The sequence below is a fragment of the Protopterus annectens genome, chromosome 8.part0 (genome assembly GCF_019279795.1).
Source record: "Protopterus annectens isolate FY-2018-M chromosome 8.part0, PAN1.0, whole genome shotgun sequence".
In the NCBI taxonomy this organism is placed as follows: Eukaryota; Metazoa; Chordata; order Ceratodontiformes; family Protopteridae; genus Protopterus; species Protopterus annectens.
In genome coordinates, this window is record NC_056741.1 from 600,769,281 (window position 1) to 600,787,037 (window position 17,757).

A 17,757-nucleotide genomic window follows, 5' to 3' on the forward strand; every position below is an offset into this window, starting at 1 on the left:
TGCCGAGCTTTCTGTAAAAACTTTGTCATGAGAGGAAGCAGGGGATATGCATAAAGAAGACCAGGTGGCCAAGCATGGACAAGGCCGTCTCTGGGGGGTTTCCCCCATTGGGGGAATTAGAGTGAAAAACTCACTGCACTTAGCGTTGGACAGCGATGCTAATAGATCGCAGCAAGGCTGAACCCACTTGAGGAAGATCTGGTCCACTACATAAGGGTTCAGAGACCACTCATAAGGAGAAAGGATAGTCCTGCTCAATTTGTCTGTCAAGATGTTGGACCAACCCGGAATGTGCACTGCTATCAGAAAATGGTTGGTGGAGATCGCCCATTCCCATACTCTCATGGCCTCTCAACAAAGTGGATAAGATCTGGTTCCCCCCTGTTTGTTGATGTACCAGACCACTGACATGTTGTCTGACTGGATAGCAATAGTTCCCGGAGGAAGAGAGGCATGAAGGGCCTGCAACGCTAAAAGGTCTGCTCTCATCTCTAGAACATTTATATGCAGAACATTCTCGCTCCGAGTCCACGTGCCTTGGACAGTCCTGCCCAAGCAGTGCCCCCCTTACCCTAAGCGGGTGGTGACCATGGTCACAGTGGCTTGGGGCGGAGGTGCAACAAAAGGGCGTCCTTCTCACAATTCCTGGGATTGAAGCCACCATGTGAGAGACTTCTTGCACACACTGCTCATAGGGATCGGAAAGTCTAGAGAGTGATATAGTAGAGACCACTTGAACCTGTAACGTCCACTATAAAACTCTCATATGCAGACGGGCACAAGGAAAGAGGTTTATAGCTGCTGCCGTGGACCCTAGGGCTCTCAGGACCAACTCCGCTGGTGGTGTAGGGGATTGAAGGAGTGCCAATACATGCAGAGCCAGGCTGTGAAGTCTGTATGGAGTCAAAAATATCCTGGCCTGAAGAGTCTAGTCTCATTTCTATGAAATCTAGAATTTCAACTGGTTGGAGGGAAGACTTCTTGAAATGTATCGTGATCCCCAGCTGGGTAGATAACTGAAGGAAGAAATCCCTGGCAAGTACAAGTTGATGCCTGGTGGAGGCAGTGAGAAGCCAGTCATCCAGGTACGGAAAGACCTGCATGCCCTGAAGCCTCAGGTGGGTCGCTACAACTGCCATGACCTTGGTAAACACCCTGGGGGCTGTGGTGAGACCGAAGGGTAGGACCCTGAATTGGTAATGACTAGCTCTTGGCCAAAAGCGGAGGAACCTTCTGGATCACCTGTGCATCCGAATATGGTAGTATGCATCCTTGAGGTCTATCGAGCACATCCAGTCTTCCTCCTGCAAAAAGGGCAGGATGGGATTGTAGGGTGAACATCTGGAACTTTTCCTTGAGAACGGGCAGGTTCATCGCTGACAGGTCGAGAATCGGCCTCAAGTCTCCCGACTTTTTTGGCACCAAAAAGAACTTGGAATAGATGCCTGATCCAGACTGGTCTGGAGGCACTGGCTGGATTGCTCTTTTTTCTAGCAGCTTTCTTATTTCCAAAGCTGCCGGCTCCCTTTGAGCCGGTGGGATGTCCGGGGCGCACCTTATACAAGGTGGGTTGTTTATGAAGGGAATTGAATAACCTCCGGATATTATATGAAGCACCCAGCGATCTGACGTGATGGACTCCCATTGGGCTAGGTGCCTCGAGAAACTCCCCCCAACTGCCTCCAAAGAGGAGCAGTCAGGCAACCCCTCAGGGCTGTGGTGCAGGTCAATCAGAAAAAGGTTCCTGTGACCCAAAGTTTTTCGCTCCTCCTCTGCCTCTGGGCCGGCGTCCACCTTGTCCCCCTCTGCCTCTGGGGGAGGAGTCCTGAGTGTTCAGGGACTGCTGAGATTTCCGGAACCACAGCTTTATTTTGCCCCCACTGGTTCCTGGAGAAGAACCTTTGAGGGTTAGAGAAGCAGATCCCGACGTCCGTCAGCATTTTCCCGTCCTTCCCATTCTGGACAAGCGTATCTTGAACAGTCTTCCCGAACAGGGACGAACCGTCAAAAGGGGCGTTAGCAAAGGACGCCTTGAAAGGTTCCGAAAAATCGCAAAGCCGGAGCCAGGCATGACGCCTCATGGCAATACCGGACCCGGCTGCCCTAGCGGCATGAGAGATTAAACACATGGACGTATTTGACACAGATTTGAGAGTGGCCATATGCACCGAGAAAGTCCGTTTATCCTCGGCCGAAATGGACAGCGGGGGGACTCAACATACTTTTTGACAAGGTCGCTTTGCAGTCTGATTACATGGGCCATGTAATTCATCGCCCTTATGGCAAAGGTAGCTGAAGCAAAAGTCCGCTTTCCAAGACTATCCATCACCCTGGACTCCTTGTCCGGGGCATGGACCGGGGAACTTTCCTGGGCGAGTTCCTTTTTGGTGGCCACCACCATGGCATCAACAGGGGGAACCCTTATTCCAAGTGGCTTTGTCTGCAGGAGGACTCAACACCTTATCGGGCTGTTTGGGTATTGGCTCCACAGTGTCTGGTTCCGTCCAGGCTCTGGTAGTGATAAGGTCCACCAGAGGGTCGGCCGGGGGGGACACCCAAGAGGTAGATGGGCCTGTATCGAGCGTCTCCAGAAATAATGACTTGTCCGGGGGTAGGTTTTTGGGCGGACCAACCCCCCCTCTGGTGAAGAATTTCCATAATGTCTCCGAAGGAGACATCTTCAGGGGGTGATCTGGAGGAACCTACCCCTTCTTCCAAGTCAGTATCTTCCGTGAGGGACTCAGGGGAGTCCATGTGCCTCCTCTTGCGCAGGCATTTGCAAGGGACCTCTTCGGACGGACTCTCCGGGGAAGGCTCACAAACCGTCTCCTATTCCTCAAGGAGAACTGTCTGGGGTGTACCGGATACAGCCTGTCCCTAGGGGGACTGGATAATGGAAGACAAACTCAGTTGCATAGAAGCAGGGGCGGACTCCAAAGAAAGAGTGAGGGGTCTCGATCCTCCAGAGAGAATCCTCTCCACAACTTTAAAAGCCGAAGGGGAACCGGCTTCCCTAAAGCTGGTGGTGTGGGTAGCCGTACCCCTCAAATCTGATGAAGGGATTGGAGCCGAGGCTGGCACGGCCGGGCCCAAGGAGACAGTATGCCCTGACCACAATGGGGCCAAAACACACTCATCCCCTTGGATCAGATGCCCAGATCTTGGCTTCGAGAGCTCGGATCCAACAGGCACGAGGGCATAACCGGCGTTGAGGTAGGAGGTACCATCGGCACAGATTCCCTGACTCCGGGGCTCCTCGGATCCATAGACTCCAAATCCCACGGGTGGATCAGAAAAGGAGCTATCGAGGCGAATGTCAGGGCCAAACTCCCCGCTCCGGCTTGGGGGGGGGGGGAGACAGCAACAATCCCATCTGCAATTGAGTTTGCAGGAACCTCCTCATCATCCAGTCCATATCAGCTTCAGAGAGGCTCTTAGTAGACCTCGAGGATGCCACAGACACTGGCTGGGAGGGCTGATGAGGAGACAACCTCGAAAAGGGCCGAGCCTCCTGCTCCGAGGAGAAACTTGGAGAACGGAGCCAAGGGGAAGACGGCCTTGCAGTTTTTTGTGGAGACACTAACACCTTGGCAGGAGGGGCCAACGGTCCCAAGTCAGCCTGCCTCTTGCGACCCTTCTCTCGGTCTCAGTCTCTCTCTTTTTCTCTCTCTCTCACTTCTTCCTTATGTCTGTCTTTCTTGGCCTCTCTCTCTCCCTGTGAAGAGCTGGGAGTGTGAGTCCCGGACAGTGGAGGAGGGCCGAAAGGCTGAAAAGCCACAGCCGTGGCTGAAGAAGTACATGAAGGAGAAGAAGAAGTACCCAACTCTGCGGGTAAGAGACCCACAAGAATCAGCTTGGTCCTGCGATCCCGCAGGGCCCGGGGATTAAAGGCCACACAAATTTTGCAGCCGGTCGATAAATGGGGGACCCCCAAACAGACTACACACAGAGTGTTGCTATCAACCGGGGATAGCTTATGGCCACACTCTGTGCACTTAGAGAAAGTCGGTTTCTGACTTTCAGACATACCTGCTTAGACAGCTAAGACAGGGGCAGATACATACACACACGCTCGCTAAGGGCAGGAAGGGAGGCCTACACAACTGGAGTTAAGCAACTCTCTAAACTACAAAAAAGTAAAAAATGATGCACCCAAAAACACCCAATAGAGAATAAGGGGAAGAATATGTAGTTATTCACACAAAAAGGACACACACACACCGAAAAAACGAGTTTAGACCTAACTAACCTCTTGGAGCTCAGAAATCTCTTGCTGGCAAAGCCGTGGCAAATGAGATCTAAGGATTGGAAGGAGGTTGGATGGTAGTATGGATAAGGGGGAGGAGCTTGGAGCTTGGATCTTTAGCTTGGTCAGCTGCCGGCTCGGATCCGGAACCCACAGGTTGATGATCAAATGAAGTTAACTACTTCAGATTATCAATATTACACAGTAAAATTAGACACCCTTTGTTAAGGGCCCTAAAGTAGCTGATAAGGAGTGACTGGTGGCAGTTGTAACTACCTAATAGTCTGGGCAGACAGGGGCATAGTTAGTAAATCTGTGCTAGCCTTTCCCAGGTGTGTGTGTGTGTGTGTGTGTGTGTGTGTGTGTGTGTGTGTGTGTGTGTGTGTGTGTGTGTGTGTGTGTGTGTGAATCAAATTTCTTAAAGAGTGTGTGTGTGTGTGTGTGTGTCAGCTACTTGGGCAGGACAGGAAGCACTGGTTGGACAGAGAGGGTGCTGGAGGTCTTGGCTTGGTCACTCAGCTTTGATCTCAACTCTATACCTGTGCCAGTGGGGAGTCTTATTGGGGATCTGGAGAAAGGAGAGAGAAACCAGCCCCTGACTGACTGTGGTCTCTGTGTGCTCTTAAGGGAAATTGGAAATACTATGTGTGTACTTGTAATCCTCCCAGCGTATGCCCCCCACTGGTGCCAGTGGAGGATTCAAGCTCATGATTACTGGCCAGGTGGTTGTTCATCACAGGGGCAAATTACTAGCTTGTTGTGGTGTCAAAGGCTGTTTACTTAACTTTTTCTTTTTGTGGGTGGGAGAAGGTCCACCCGAAGGACTGGTAGTTTGTTCCATGGTCAAGCTGAAAATAGTGCTTGCTTCTTTGGAAGTTTAGCGGTAATAGTTCGGAAAAGAAGAAAGTCACAGTAAAATCACCCCCCCAAAAAATAAAAATAAAAAATAATTTTAAGTGCCTTCTCCAGCATCAAAAAGTAAAACAAACACAGTTTCTCCACAGAAACAGTAGTTTTAAACAACTTAAAATTTTTTACACAAAATTAAAAAAACACACAAGCTTTTTTAAAAGTATATAAAAGTAACGTGACAGTTAATAAAAATACTCTTCTGTAGCTTTAAAACAATTTTTTTAATAGAACTAGTTTAAATAAAAAAGTAATGTGGAAGTTTTTTCCCCAAAGACAAATTTATCTGCCCAGTAATGGAACAACATTAACTGACTGTCAATCCTCGTAAGCCTGCACAAGAGCACTCTACTCAGCAGTAGAAAAGCTTTGAAGGGCTTGGTACCCAAGCCAGTCTTTTTACTTAGCTTAGCTCAAGATTTGTGAGCACTGAAGGTGCCCTGAAACTTTGGAAGTTGGTCAGCTATTACATCCTATACATGATATAACATATACAGCTTAGACTAGTGCAGCATTGATCAATATGATGAACATCACAGCCTTCACTTCCTCGACACTGATGTGGAGGTTAGACTCACGAGATGTTCAGATGCCATGAAATGCTATCTACCATCTCCCCGCCCTTATGACAGATGCATCTTGTGGTAACTGAAGCAAATAGTGTAGATAAATAAACACACATTTCCTACAATCAGACTGACTGTAAACATCTACTGCTGAAAATGCCACCTTCATTACTTACAGCTCTTGATTTGATTGAACAAATAGTCTGGTACTCAGAAGTAAAGGGGCCAGATTGTCTACTGAAGCACCTTCAGTGCAATGCCTGCCATATGGTACCAAGGGAATGGAAGCAACAATTAAAACCAGAGCCTTCAGTCAAACCTAAGCTGAAGTTTCCTTGGAATTATAATCCTTATTTGAACATGAAGAGAAAGTATCCATACCAGTGTCAGGTGTACTATGCAAACAGTGGTGTCCAGATGGCAGACAATGAATGTGAACAGTTACGATGGTAACAAATGTGACTTTGCAAGACTCACTGTGACACCCCAAGAGGATAATAATTCTGAACAAGGAATCAATAAAAAACAATCCGATCCCAAACCAATGAATCAGTTAGGAAACAGCTCTTCAGAAATGGGAAGATCTTGGTTCCCTGCAACTTTTAATGGGCTGCCACTATGGATATGCATTTGAACATCATAAGAGTAGAGGTGCGACCAAACTGAAACATGTGAAACTGATCAAGACTGGCTCCAAACCTCTGACTCCTTGGAAATTCAAATGTGCAAACAGGTGTCCTGGTGCTACAAATGAGCCTTTTTATCAAAGACAAGGAAGAACTGACTGCACCATGACCATACAGAAGATTTCTTCTGGAATGAAGTATTAAAGCAGCCACACTTGTGACAACCAGGCACTTACCCATGCTGTGGACGTGGCTAGTGCAATGATGTCAAGAAAGCATAGTCACCCCCCCCCCCCATGTGAAATCGGAGAGGTCTTTTTTTTTTTTTTTTTAGGAGACTAGAGTTTGCCCAGACATCGTGCTTTTCCCTTGCACCCTCAGCATAGGAAAGCTGGCCATCGACTGCTTCTTCTATTCACCCCCCCCCCCCCCCATGGATAGCCCTATAAATATATGCATTGTTTCGGCACCATCAAACTGACAAGTCCCTTTTTTTCCTCTAAGGCACCAAAAAGTGTGTGTAACAATATCCAAACCCTATCTGATCGGGTGAGATCTCTCAAAGGTACTTTTCTGAAAGGAGACTGGACACTTTCTGTCTTGCATTTTTTTCTGATAGGGTGGGACATCAAGCAAAGGTAGGAAGGGGCAGCACTGATCATACTTGGAAGGGGATCTTATATTCTCAAGATACGAGTGTCTTTATTCGCTTATCTACTGTGATGAACTACCAATTAAAGAGGTGGACAGACAAGTGACCCCTGACTGTTCTCATAGCAGGACAGCTAGATAAGGCTTCAGGAATGCAGCTGCCACCTATGAATGAACCACAGTCTCCTAATTTCTGATAAGGATCGTTGCCTTAGGACCTGCAAGCTTGCTGGAAGTTGAGCTTTGTCCTTGTTGCTTGCTCTTTTAACTTAGTTTGCGTGCTGCTCCTAAACCACATACGAGGCTGACTTCTATGCATCCTAAGGAAGATGCCTTGACATGGCTGAATCCTGACACCACAGCTGATAGGATCTTCCTCTCTTTTCCACATTTCCCTCAGCAAAGTCAAGCAGAATCCTGCATGCCAGTGAACAGCAATAACAGATCTGTAGATCTAGCAATCCCCACAGCAGCACTACAAAGTCTCATGAGGTTCACTATGTTCAAGGCAAGTCTGGGAATTTAGAGAGAATGTTTCTTTGACAGGCCCCTCCAGCAATCCCTCAACAGTTTGGTGCATTTCATCACTGAGTCGCATTCAAAATCCACCATATAATTAATGTAGTTTTGCATCCACCTTACTTTTGCTTTCCTTATACCGAGTTTGTATTCCTAGGCACAGTTGTACAAATGTCCAAAGGAGTACCACTCAAAACCAGTTAAGGAGTAAATAAATGTTTCCCATACCTGTCCATCACTCTTTTCTCCTTGTTCAGGGGATGGACAGGTGGGCTGTGAAAAATAAGACCATTCTTAAGAACTGTTGGATTAATCAGGATGCTGGGTTAGAATATTCTCAGTCCAAATAAGTTAACTCACTAGGATTCTTGAGGAGGTAGCCAGCTCGTTTGATACTGCAGCTACTGTGTAGAGTTTTAACAAACAACATTGGTGACACTCGTTAAGATGTTCCACCAAAGGAAATACCAACCAGGATGATTGGAAGATGGACTCACAGGCCTCCTAGAGCAGTGATGGCGAACCATTTGGGCTCGGTGTGTCAAACATTTGGAAAACTCCTAGCATACCTTTGCTAGCGTGTCACCCCCCCCCCCCCAAAGAAAAAAACAAAAGAGAAACAATTCTTTACATATTCATTTATTTAGAAAAATACAGTCCAATTATGTGAGGCTATGTATTATAAAAGTAAAGGAAAAATCTGTGATACAATAGGGAAAACGATATGCGCACTGATAAGTGGGCTTAAAATAGTGCACCAAAAATTACCCAGCTTTTAATAGTAATTTTGAATTGAACTAAAAAAATATGGAACTCATTGCATTTATTCTGATTAACATCAATTAATAACTTTTTTGTTGTTGAGTTTTAATAGGTAAGTGCAGGCTCACATATTTCTTGTTTTTTTTTGTTCTTTCAGTTTCTTTGGTAACTCTGGTATTGGTGAGCTTTGGTGCATCACCCAAAACATCATGGCGCGTCACCTTTGACATGCGTGTCATAGGTTCACCATCACTGTCCTAGAATCTCCAGTCTCCTCTGAAGATAGGGCTCTGCAGCATTGGTTGGCCATTCCTCACAACTCACCATCTCTTAAGTACTTCAAAAACACAGGTCCATCGAGGGAAGGGGGCGAGTTAGTACTCATCATAATAATCATCCTCCACAAGTGTCTCCGATAGGTGTTTTAAATCATACAAAGGTATAATGAATCCTTGCAGTGAAGGAAGGTTTGAAGAGGATGATGACACCCTCTTGGTAAAAGATGCCTCATTGATAGTCTCTACAAGGGCTCCAGACAGTCTACCCTGCAAAATATGATGAACAAGAAGGCATAAGGCTTAAAGACAGCTGTTCGGCAGCCAAAAGAACTATCAGTGGGGGAGGTATATGATGTTCAGGGAAACCCTGACAAAGTGGCCTAGTTCAATAACACAGTCAACACCAGGAGCTGCAGCCAAGGCTAAGTACCATAAGGCCAGACAGGCCTGCACAAACACAGATGGAAAAAAAAAAAAAAAAAGCTGAAGTCAATGCAGGCCCTGGAATCCTGATATCTGGCATCAAGCATGTAAGCACTACTGAAGTCCAGAGAATGGATGCTGATGGATCCTCTACAGGTAGAACAATGTGGAGGGTATCAGGATGCAACTTGTCACTTACAACTGGACAAGCTGCACTTTGTTGACTGCTTTTCCCAACACAAGAAATCATTACCACTGCTGTTTCCATTACAGCATCAGCAGTGATTCTTTTTTTTTTTTTTTTTTTTTAATTTCTTTTTTTCTACCCAGTCGTGTGACCAAAGCATTAGTGTACATATAAGAAAAGGAGGTGACAAGCTTGACCCACTGCAAAATACCAGTTTTTTTTTCTATAAGACTGACACTTCATCCAGCTGTGGTCATCCATCTGGAGCTTCAACCAGTATGGACCTGGTAAGATGTAGCAGGAATTAGCAAGGACAGCAACATCATAAGTGTTCCCAGTGCAGGAAGCATCTACACCAGACTCATACAGCGTCAAAATGGACATCACATATGGCACTAAAACTGACCCTGACATCAGGGTCAGCATTGTAAGAAACACAGCCAGTAACTTGGGGACTTGGACTAGGTGGAAAACTTGTAATCCTGATGAAGGAACTTCTGGAGTTTTTGAATGGGATGAAAAAGACAGGAGCAAGTCCTGTATCCAAGAGGGGGAAGGGGGCACAGCAGTACCTGAAATGACCTCTGCAAGCCTGTCACAATCAGTAACAGTGAAGAAAGAAGAAGGGATAGTTCTGGCAGCAGCTAGTCTACAGTACTCAGCAGAAGGGGAAGCTCTCTTATTTGATTGTACAACCACTGCTTCAGAAAGTCAGCCACTTTACTGAAAATTTTGAAGCAGGCTCTTCCATGCTAGATGCTGAATGAAGAAAGATGTCAGACTAAAACACAACAAAAGCAATAGAAGGTTTTTGTTTTAATTTATGTAAAGGAGGGAGGCCCTGAGACAGTAGATTGTTTAGGTGAACTACAGCATGAGCCATCTGGATCACCTGACTCTTTAGCTGAAAGAATATTTTATCAAATAATGCTACTGCTTTTCTGTTCTTTCCTTAGTAAAATGTTCATAGACTAACATTTACAAGGGTTGTAGGTGTCCCCTACTAACAAAAAAAAGTCACTTAGTGCTCCTTCTGAAATGCACACCTTTTGAACCCCCATTTTGTTATGGTATAATGAGATTGGTCTAGGCTTACACAGTATGCATTTTTTTTCAAACAAGAAAAAAATAATAATTAGCAAACCCTATAAAAGGGAAATGGAAGTTAACAGAAAGGGAACAAAGTAAAACTAAAATGCTGAAACATGCTTTTCAATCATACTTTACAAAAAGAAAATGCAACAGCAACCCTGGATCACATGGTGTCTCTGCTTTGATCAGGAGAGACTTCGCAGAGAGGGATATTTTACAGTAGGGTAGAGTACAATGCAGCCTGGGAAAGTTTTATGTGCCAAACACAGCTAACATCTGCAGAACTGGTCCTGTTGTTACAGAGGATGGACACTCTCATCAGATTTATGCTTACCAAGTACAAAGTAAAGCAGAGCCATCTGTCATAACCTAGTGGTCAAGCAAATCCAACCATAAAACTGCAGTAGACTCAACCTAACCCAGCTATCTTGCATTCTACAATGAACTACGTTCTGTAGTCAAATGAGAGTGAATGAACAAACAGGCATCCAATAACACATACACACAAATCACAGTCTCCATCTTTTGGGAATAATTCCCCAAAAAGCCTTGCATTTTTGTACTGTCCCTGCTTAGCTACTGTCTTTTGACCAATGAATTACTATCAGATGACTCTTGGTTCATAAACTTTTCCCAGCTCTGTATTCAAGCATCATCATAGCAAATCCAGCAATCACAGGAACATGGTTGCCAATAAGCAGGACACTGTTGTCTATGTTTTCACATACAGAGTGTCACTACAAAACGACAATCACACAGCTGACTTCTATGCATGCAAGGTCTGCCTGTCATCAGTCCACTTGACGGAGCTTTAAGCAGCTATGGTCTTGTAAAAAAAGTCTCATTATCTTGGAACCCAGTGTCCTCCCTCAGCAACCCCCTAAGTACGCATCTGTCATTTTAGGTGAAGCAATGCTCATTCAGCATGATGCCCATGTTTAGCAGTAGGAGCTACGGTGCATGCCGACTTACTGTCAAGAACAATGCCAAACATCCCTAGTTTTTTTTTTTTTTTGCAACTGTACAGTAGTCAGTTTCACTGCTGGTGGACTTTGCCATGTTGACTGTATTTTTTGCTGGGGCATGGTGGCTTTGCAGATGACCAGTTAGTTACCTGCATTCCAAAGCAGCACTATGGCCCAAAACAACCTGAAAAATGATATTCCATACAAAAAGTACAGTTTTGTACCTACCATAAATGTAGATGTCCGATAGATATGCAACTGCAGTCATAACATATGGGTTGTCCTGCCTCAGGCAGTCCTCGGTCGGCCGGATTCCAAAGTCTGGGTCCGACGTCGGCTGATGTCGCATTTCTCTCCGACGTCAGAGCGGCTGGAGTACATAAGCATCAGCCGACGCCATCTTCTTCAGTGTTTCTTGCCCCAGGTGCCAGGTGCCCTCCAAGGAAGGCGGTAATCAAATTGGAAGATAAAACAGGTTTCCAGACAAATAAATAAGCAATAAACAGATACACCATAACAGATATCCCCAGCTAAGGATAACCCGACTGCAGTTGCATATCTATCAGACATCTACATTTATGGTAGGTACAAAACTGTACTATGTCCTTCAAGAATGCAACTGCAGTCATAACATATGGGTTGAATACCATAGCTTAGCTGGGGGAGGTGGAATGCTCTAAGAAAAGGATGGTGTAGCTATCAATCCCTGCAGGACTGCCGAAGCAAAGCCTGCTCTGGATCTGGAATAAAGAGGAAGGTTGTAGTGTTTGGAAAATGTATGCGCAGAGCTCCATGTAGCAGCTTCTAGAATGTCTTTTGTAGGCACCCCTCTTAAGAATGCTGTAGAGGTGGCTGTAGCTCTGGTGGAGTGTGGTCTGACATTGGCTGGCACACTCTTTCCATGGAAGGAATAACAGAATCTGATGCAATGTCCAATCCATTTTGAAATTGTCTGTTTTGAAATTGCTTTTCCTTGTACTCCAGGGGCGAAAGCTACAAAAAGCTGATCAGACTTCCTACTGGTCTTGGTTCTGTCCAGGTAGTAGCGAAGTTGTCTGTGAATGTCCAAGGTATGCAACAGTCTTTCCCCTTTGTTTTCAGGATTGGGAAAGAAGGTAGGCAGGTGAATTGCTTGATTTAAAGAGACCCTAGATACCACTTTTGGGAGAAAGGTTGGGTTGGTTCGTAAGGAGACCCTGTCTCTGTGAAAGGTTATGAACGGTGGTATAGCCATTAGGGCCTGTAATTCTGAAACCCTTCTTGCTGAAGTAATGGCCAACAGGAAAGCTGTCTTCCAGGAAAGAAATTGTAAATCCACCGAAGCTGCTGGCTCAAAGGGGGGTAGAGTCAATTTTTCTAGGACAAAGTTGAGGTCCCAAGCTGGTACTGGTGCCTTTCTTGGGGGCTTTATATTCTTGATTCCTCTAAGAAATTGCCTTAACAAGGGATGTGAAAACACAGGTGGATCAGTGTTGTATCTAGCTGAGATAGCTGAAGCATGTATTTTTATAGAGGAGTATGAGAGCCCATTATGTAGCATATCTGCCAAATATTCCAGAATGAGTGGGATGCTCAGAAGTGATGCATCATGACCCTTGGTGGTATTCCAAATGCAGAATCTCTTCCATTTGGCTGAGTAAACCTTTCTGGTGGATGGTCTGCGGGCTTCTGTCAGTATCCGCTGAACTTCCTTGGAAAGAGGTAGGTTGAGGTTATTCATGCGATCTCCCAAGCTGTTAGCTGTAGCGTCTGGATGTTGGGATGAACTGTCCTGAAGATGTGTTGAGTCAAAAGTTGGGGCCATTGGGGGAGGGCCCACGTTTTGTTGTGACATATGCTCCGTAGTAGTGGGTACCAATGTTGTCTTGGCCAGTCTGGAGCTATTAGGATCCCCTTGGGCTGCTCTGCTTTGATCTTTAGTAACACTGTGGTCATCAGTGGCAGAGGTGGAAATGCATAGATTTTTAGGGAGCTCCAGTTGAATGAGAGAGCATCTGTTTTCCATGCTTGTGGATGATATGTCCTTGAACAGAACTTTTGTAAGTGATGATTGAGGTGGGAGGCAAATAGGTCTACGTCCGGCCTGCCCTATGTCGAAGTGAATCGTATAAAGATTTCTGGATGTAACCTCCATTCGTGGGGGTCTAGGAAATTCCTGCTTAGACTGTCCGCCAGAACATTGTCTTTGCCTGGAACAAACTGGGATTGCAACTGTATGTTTAGGCTCAGTGATTTTTCCCAAAGATTCATTGTCAGTCTGCAAAGGGGGTAAGAATGAGTGCCCCCCTGCTTGTTTATGTACCACATCACAGTGGTGTTGTCTGTTCGTATTATTAGGTGGCCTGGTTGTAGTTGTTGTCCGAAGGCCTCGATAGCATGCATTACTGCCAACATTTCTTTTTGGTTGATATGCAGATGTGTTTCCTTTGGAGACCATTGTCCTTGAATACATCTGCCCTCCATGTGCGCCCCCCATCCAAGGTCTGAGGCGTCTGTGGTCATGGTCTGTGTTATCTGAGGTTTTTTGAATGACATACCTGTGTTTGACTGGCTTACTGAGGCCCACCATAGAAATTCCTTTTGAAGACATGGAATGAGCGGTATGGTTGCTTCTAGGTTGTTGCTGTGTTGAGACCATAAGCTTTTTAGGTACCATTGAAACTTTCTCATGTGTAGTCTTGCTAGTGGAACCAGGAGAATGCAGGATGCCATTTAACCCAGGGCCTGTAGGAATCTCCTTGCAGTCATCTGGGTGAGCTTTGCTAAACTTTTGAAGTAATGAGTTAACTTCTTTTGCTTGTCTTCTGTCAGGTAGGCCATTTGAGAGGCTGTGTCTAGTTTGGCTCCTAAGAAGGTAATTTGCTGGGATGGCTAAAATCTTGACTTTTGAAAGTTGACTGTGTATCCCAGAGCCTGTAGTAACTGTATGACATAATTCAAGTTTTTTGTCAAAGTTAGTTTGTCGTCCGCTTGTATGAGGCAATCGTCCAGGTACGGGTAGATTTGAATCCCCTGGAGCCTGCAATGAGCACTTACTGAAGCCAGGCATTTCGTGAATACTCTGGGCGCAGTAGATAAGCCAAATGGCAATGCTGAGAATTGATAATGCTCTGGCCCTGCAAGAAATCTGAGGTATCTTCTGCAGCTGTGTCTGATAGGGACATGCAGGTATGCCTCCTTGAGGTCCAGAGTAATCAGCCAAGACCCCTTGCCCAGCATGGGAAGGAGTTGCTGTAGAGTCAGCATTTTGAACTTTGGTACTATGAGAAAAGTGTTTAAAGCGGACAAGTCCAGTATTGGTCTCCATTGAGTTTCTTTTCTTGGAACAAGGAACAGTCTTGAGTAAAACCCCTGACCTTGTTCTTGTTGTGGAACTTTTTCTATTGCTTTGATCTGAGCAAGCAGAGAAATTTGCTTGATAGCCTCTGCCCTCTGATGTTGTGGAAGGTTTGGCATGCCCAGTTTTCTTGGCAAGGTATGAAAATGGAACCTGTAACCGTGGTCTATGATGTCCAAAATCCATTTGTCCTTTGTCAGTTTGTGCCAATTTTTTGTAAACAGAGATAATTTTCCGCCCAAGGGAGCTTCTGCTTGCTCCTTGGTCAGCGGAACTAGAGGAAAGTCATTGAGAATGTCCCTGTGGGGCGGGGGAAACCCCTGTGTCACTTCTTTGGTTTGCTGGTTGCCATTGTCGTCCCCTGTAGGATCCTCTGTATTGGCCTCTTCCTCGGGCACGCCTGTTTTTGCCCCTTTGAAATCTTTCAGGATTAGGAAAGGACCAGTTTTTAGAAGGCCAGTTCCTGCTGAATCTGGGTGGCTGAACCTGGAGGAAATCTTTGACTGTCTGAACTGACTTGGCTTTTTCCTCAATGGACTTTAACACGTCTTTAGCATTAGCACCAAAAAGCTTGCTCTTTTCCAAGGGTGCATCAAGAAGCTTTGCCTTAACATGATCTGGTAAAGGTTGATCTTTTAACCATGCATGTCTACGAATGACCGCCCTGTCATAGCTGCCCTACATGAAGCTTCCAATGCATCATATCCACACTGTAGAAAATGATTGCTAACTTGCTGAGAATTGTGTACAGCCTCCTGCAAAGACTTCCTATCTAAAGGTTCAGGGGAGGCCAATCTTTTCTGTAAATCATCTAACAGGAAATCCTGATATTGAAACATGTGAAAGAGACAATTGAGAGCTCTCATAGATAAAGTAGTGGAGGTGTAGACCTTCTTCCTCATCTCTTTAAGGACCTCGCTTCCCTGTCGGAAGGCAAAGGGTTTTGGAGGTGGTAGCTGAAACCCCTTTAGGCCCCTGGGAAATTGTTTCTAAATCAACAGCATGGGCCCTAAAGAAATGAGAGTGGGTTTCTGGGACCCTATAGTATCTGTCAGGCTTGACAGGAGCAGGAGGAAGAGTATCAGGGGTAACACTGGAGTCAGAGTATAAATCATCCAAAACATCAAGCACAGGAGGTATAGCTAAGGGTCTGTGTTGGGGCTTTTAAGGAAGGTTCAAGGCTTTCGGGAATCTGAATATTCCTGGCCTTGCCACTTAAAATGCTCCCTCATGGAATGCAGAACTTCCCCAAAAGACATATCCTCAGGAGGAGAAGCCGAGGGAATGGAGTCCTCTGCATCTGAATCCTCATAGGTCTGGAAGGGCTCTTCCTGGCTTTCGGAATGAACAGAGTCCTCAGAATCTTCATCTGTGGGAAGAGGGTCAGAGGGTTCAACCCTGGGCCTCTTATCAGGAGGAGGCTGGGATCCTCTCTCAGGATGGGCCTGGGAACCTCTGATCAGGGAAATTAAATCTGCGGCCATAGCCATGATTTGAGTTTCAGGAGTAGGCTGAGGTAAGGCTTTAGCAGAAAGATGCTTGGACTTGCTGGCTGCTTTGGCACGTGTGTAGGCCTTGATAGACATGGACATGGGAGGCCTAGCCGCTCAACGTGCAGGAGTAACCTTATCATCAGCAATGGTCTCAGGCATGTCCTCAGTTTCAGTATCCGGAGGAAAGTCAATAACTGGCGTCGGAGTGGCCTCCGGTATCGGAAGTATCGGTAATGCGGTGTCTTCGGTTCGGAGCGGTGGAATAACCGCCTCAGAGGGAACCGGAGCACTCACAGTTAGTTTTGGCGTGGTGTCGGTGGAAGACGCGGGCCGAGGATGTCGGTCCCGGTCTTTTCGTTTCTTAGGAGTCTGCGTTGTCGGATGTTCCGACGGCATTGTATAGTCAAATTTATCGCCGAAAAAGTCTTCAGCGAACTCCGCCCGGCGCCTGAGAGTGCGCTTGTTGAAGAGAGCACAGGCGGCACAGGTCGAGACGTCATGGTCTGGGCCAAGGCAAGGGAGGCAGTAAGAGTGGAAATCCTTATGAGGTATTTGTTTACCACAAGACAAACAATTATTTACTTTCTCAGTAATTTCTGACATCGGCTGAGGCAAGAAAAGGTCCCCAACGGGGTACTTAGCTTTTTTGATGACTTCGGTTTCGAAGAATACAGGAGCTGACCGACCGGCATTTGCGAACTGCTTCTGCTTCGGGCACCGCACGGCAAGAAAGACTGAAGAAGATGGCGTCGGCTGATGCTTATGTACTCCAGCCGCTCTGACGTCGGAGAGAAATGCGACATCAGCCAACGTCGGACCCAGACTTTGGAATCTGGCCGACCGAGGGCTGCCTGAGGCAGGACAACCCATACGTTATGACTGCAGTTGCATTCTTGAAGGACATCATCAAAAAGAAAACAACACTAACTTGTAGAGGAAGACAGTGTGCTCTTACAGAATGTGCAATATTAGGTTTACTATTGTGTGTGGCACAAAATCTTGCATATGACGCAACACTAGAAATGACTTACAAACTGAGGGTCCATGTGTGATCTCACAGTTGGGACAATGATATACATCAATATCAGCAGCTTGTTCCTCCTCCACGCCAACACAGCTAAAATAAAAAAACAAATATGATATGTAACATAAAAGTGACTTTAAAGCCCAGATTAAAGTTACTACTCAAAAAACATGGCATACACCTGGTACACAATTTCATACAGATGCAAAAGGCAACAGATAAATAAAAGTTCAGTGATTCATTCTGTCAAAAAAAAGAACAGAAGTTGAACTTGGTAATTTAAAACTATAATGTACAGCAGCCACCCTCACACTTCACATACTCACCTGTTGACAGGCTATAATGCCAGACTCACAGCAGAATATCAGGACAGTAAACATACTCCAACTTACTAGATCATCACTCATCCCTACCACCTTCTATATTACTGCTTGCAATAACAAAAATCACCCCTGAATCTCAAGTAAAATTACTTGGTGTTACAACTGGTAATAATCTAAGACTTGATCTACACCTATCCCAAACAATCAAGAAAGTTCATAAAAAATGGACATATTATATAGGAACAAAAAATACTTGGATACTTCTAGGATTATTATTTCCAGAACCCATCTCTTGTCAACCTTGCTATATGCCTCCCCAATTCTTGTGAATCTTAAAAAGACAGATGTACAGAAAC

At 45.6% G+C, this 17,757-nt stretch overlaps 1 protein-coding gene across 1 annotated transcript in view; it reads right to left on the reverse strand.

The window, feature by feature from the left end:
- Positions 1–17,757, reverse strand: part of PHF8 (PHD finger protein 8) — a 3,148,719-nt gene that overhangs the window by 2,792,435 nt on the left and 338,527 nt on the right. The window contains exon 2 of the mRNA XM_044080095.1: positions 17,086–17,171. Coding sequence (XP_043936030.1) covers positions 17,086–17,171 — 86 coding nt within the window. The remainder of the gene's footprint in view (positions 1–17,085; positions 17,172–17,757) is intronic.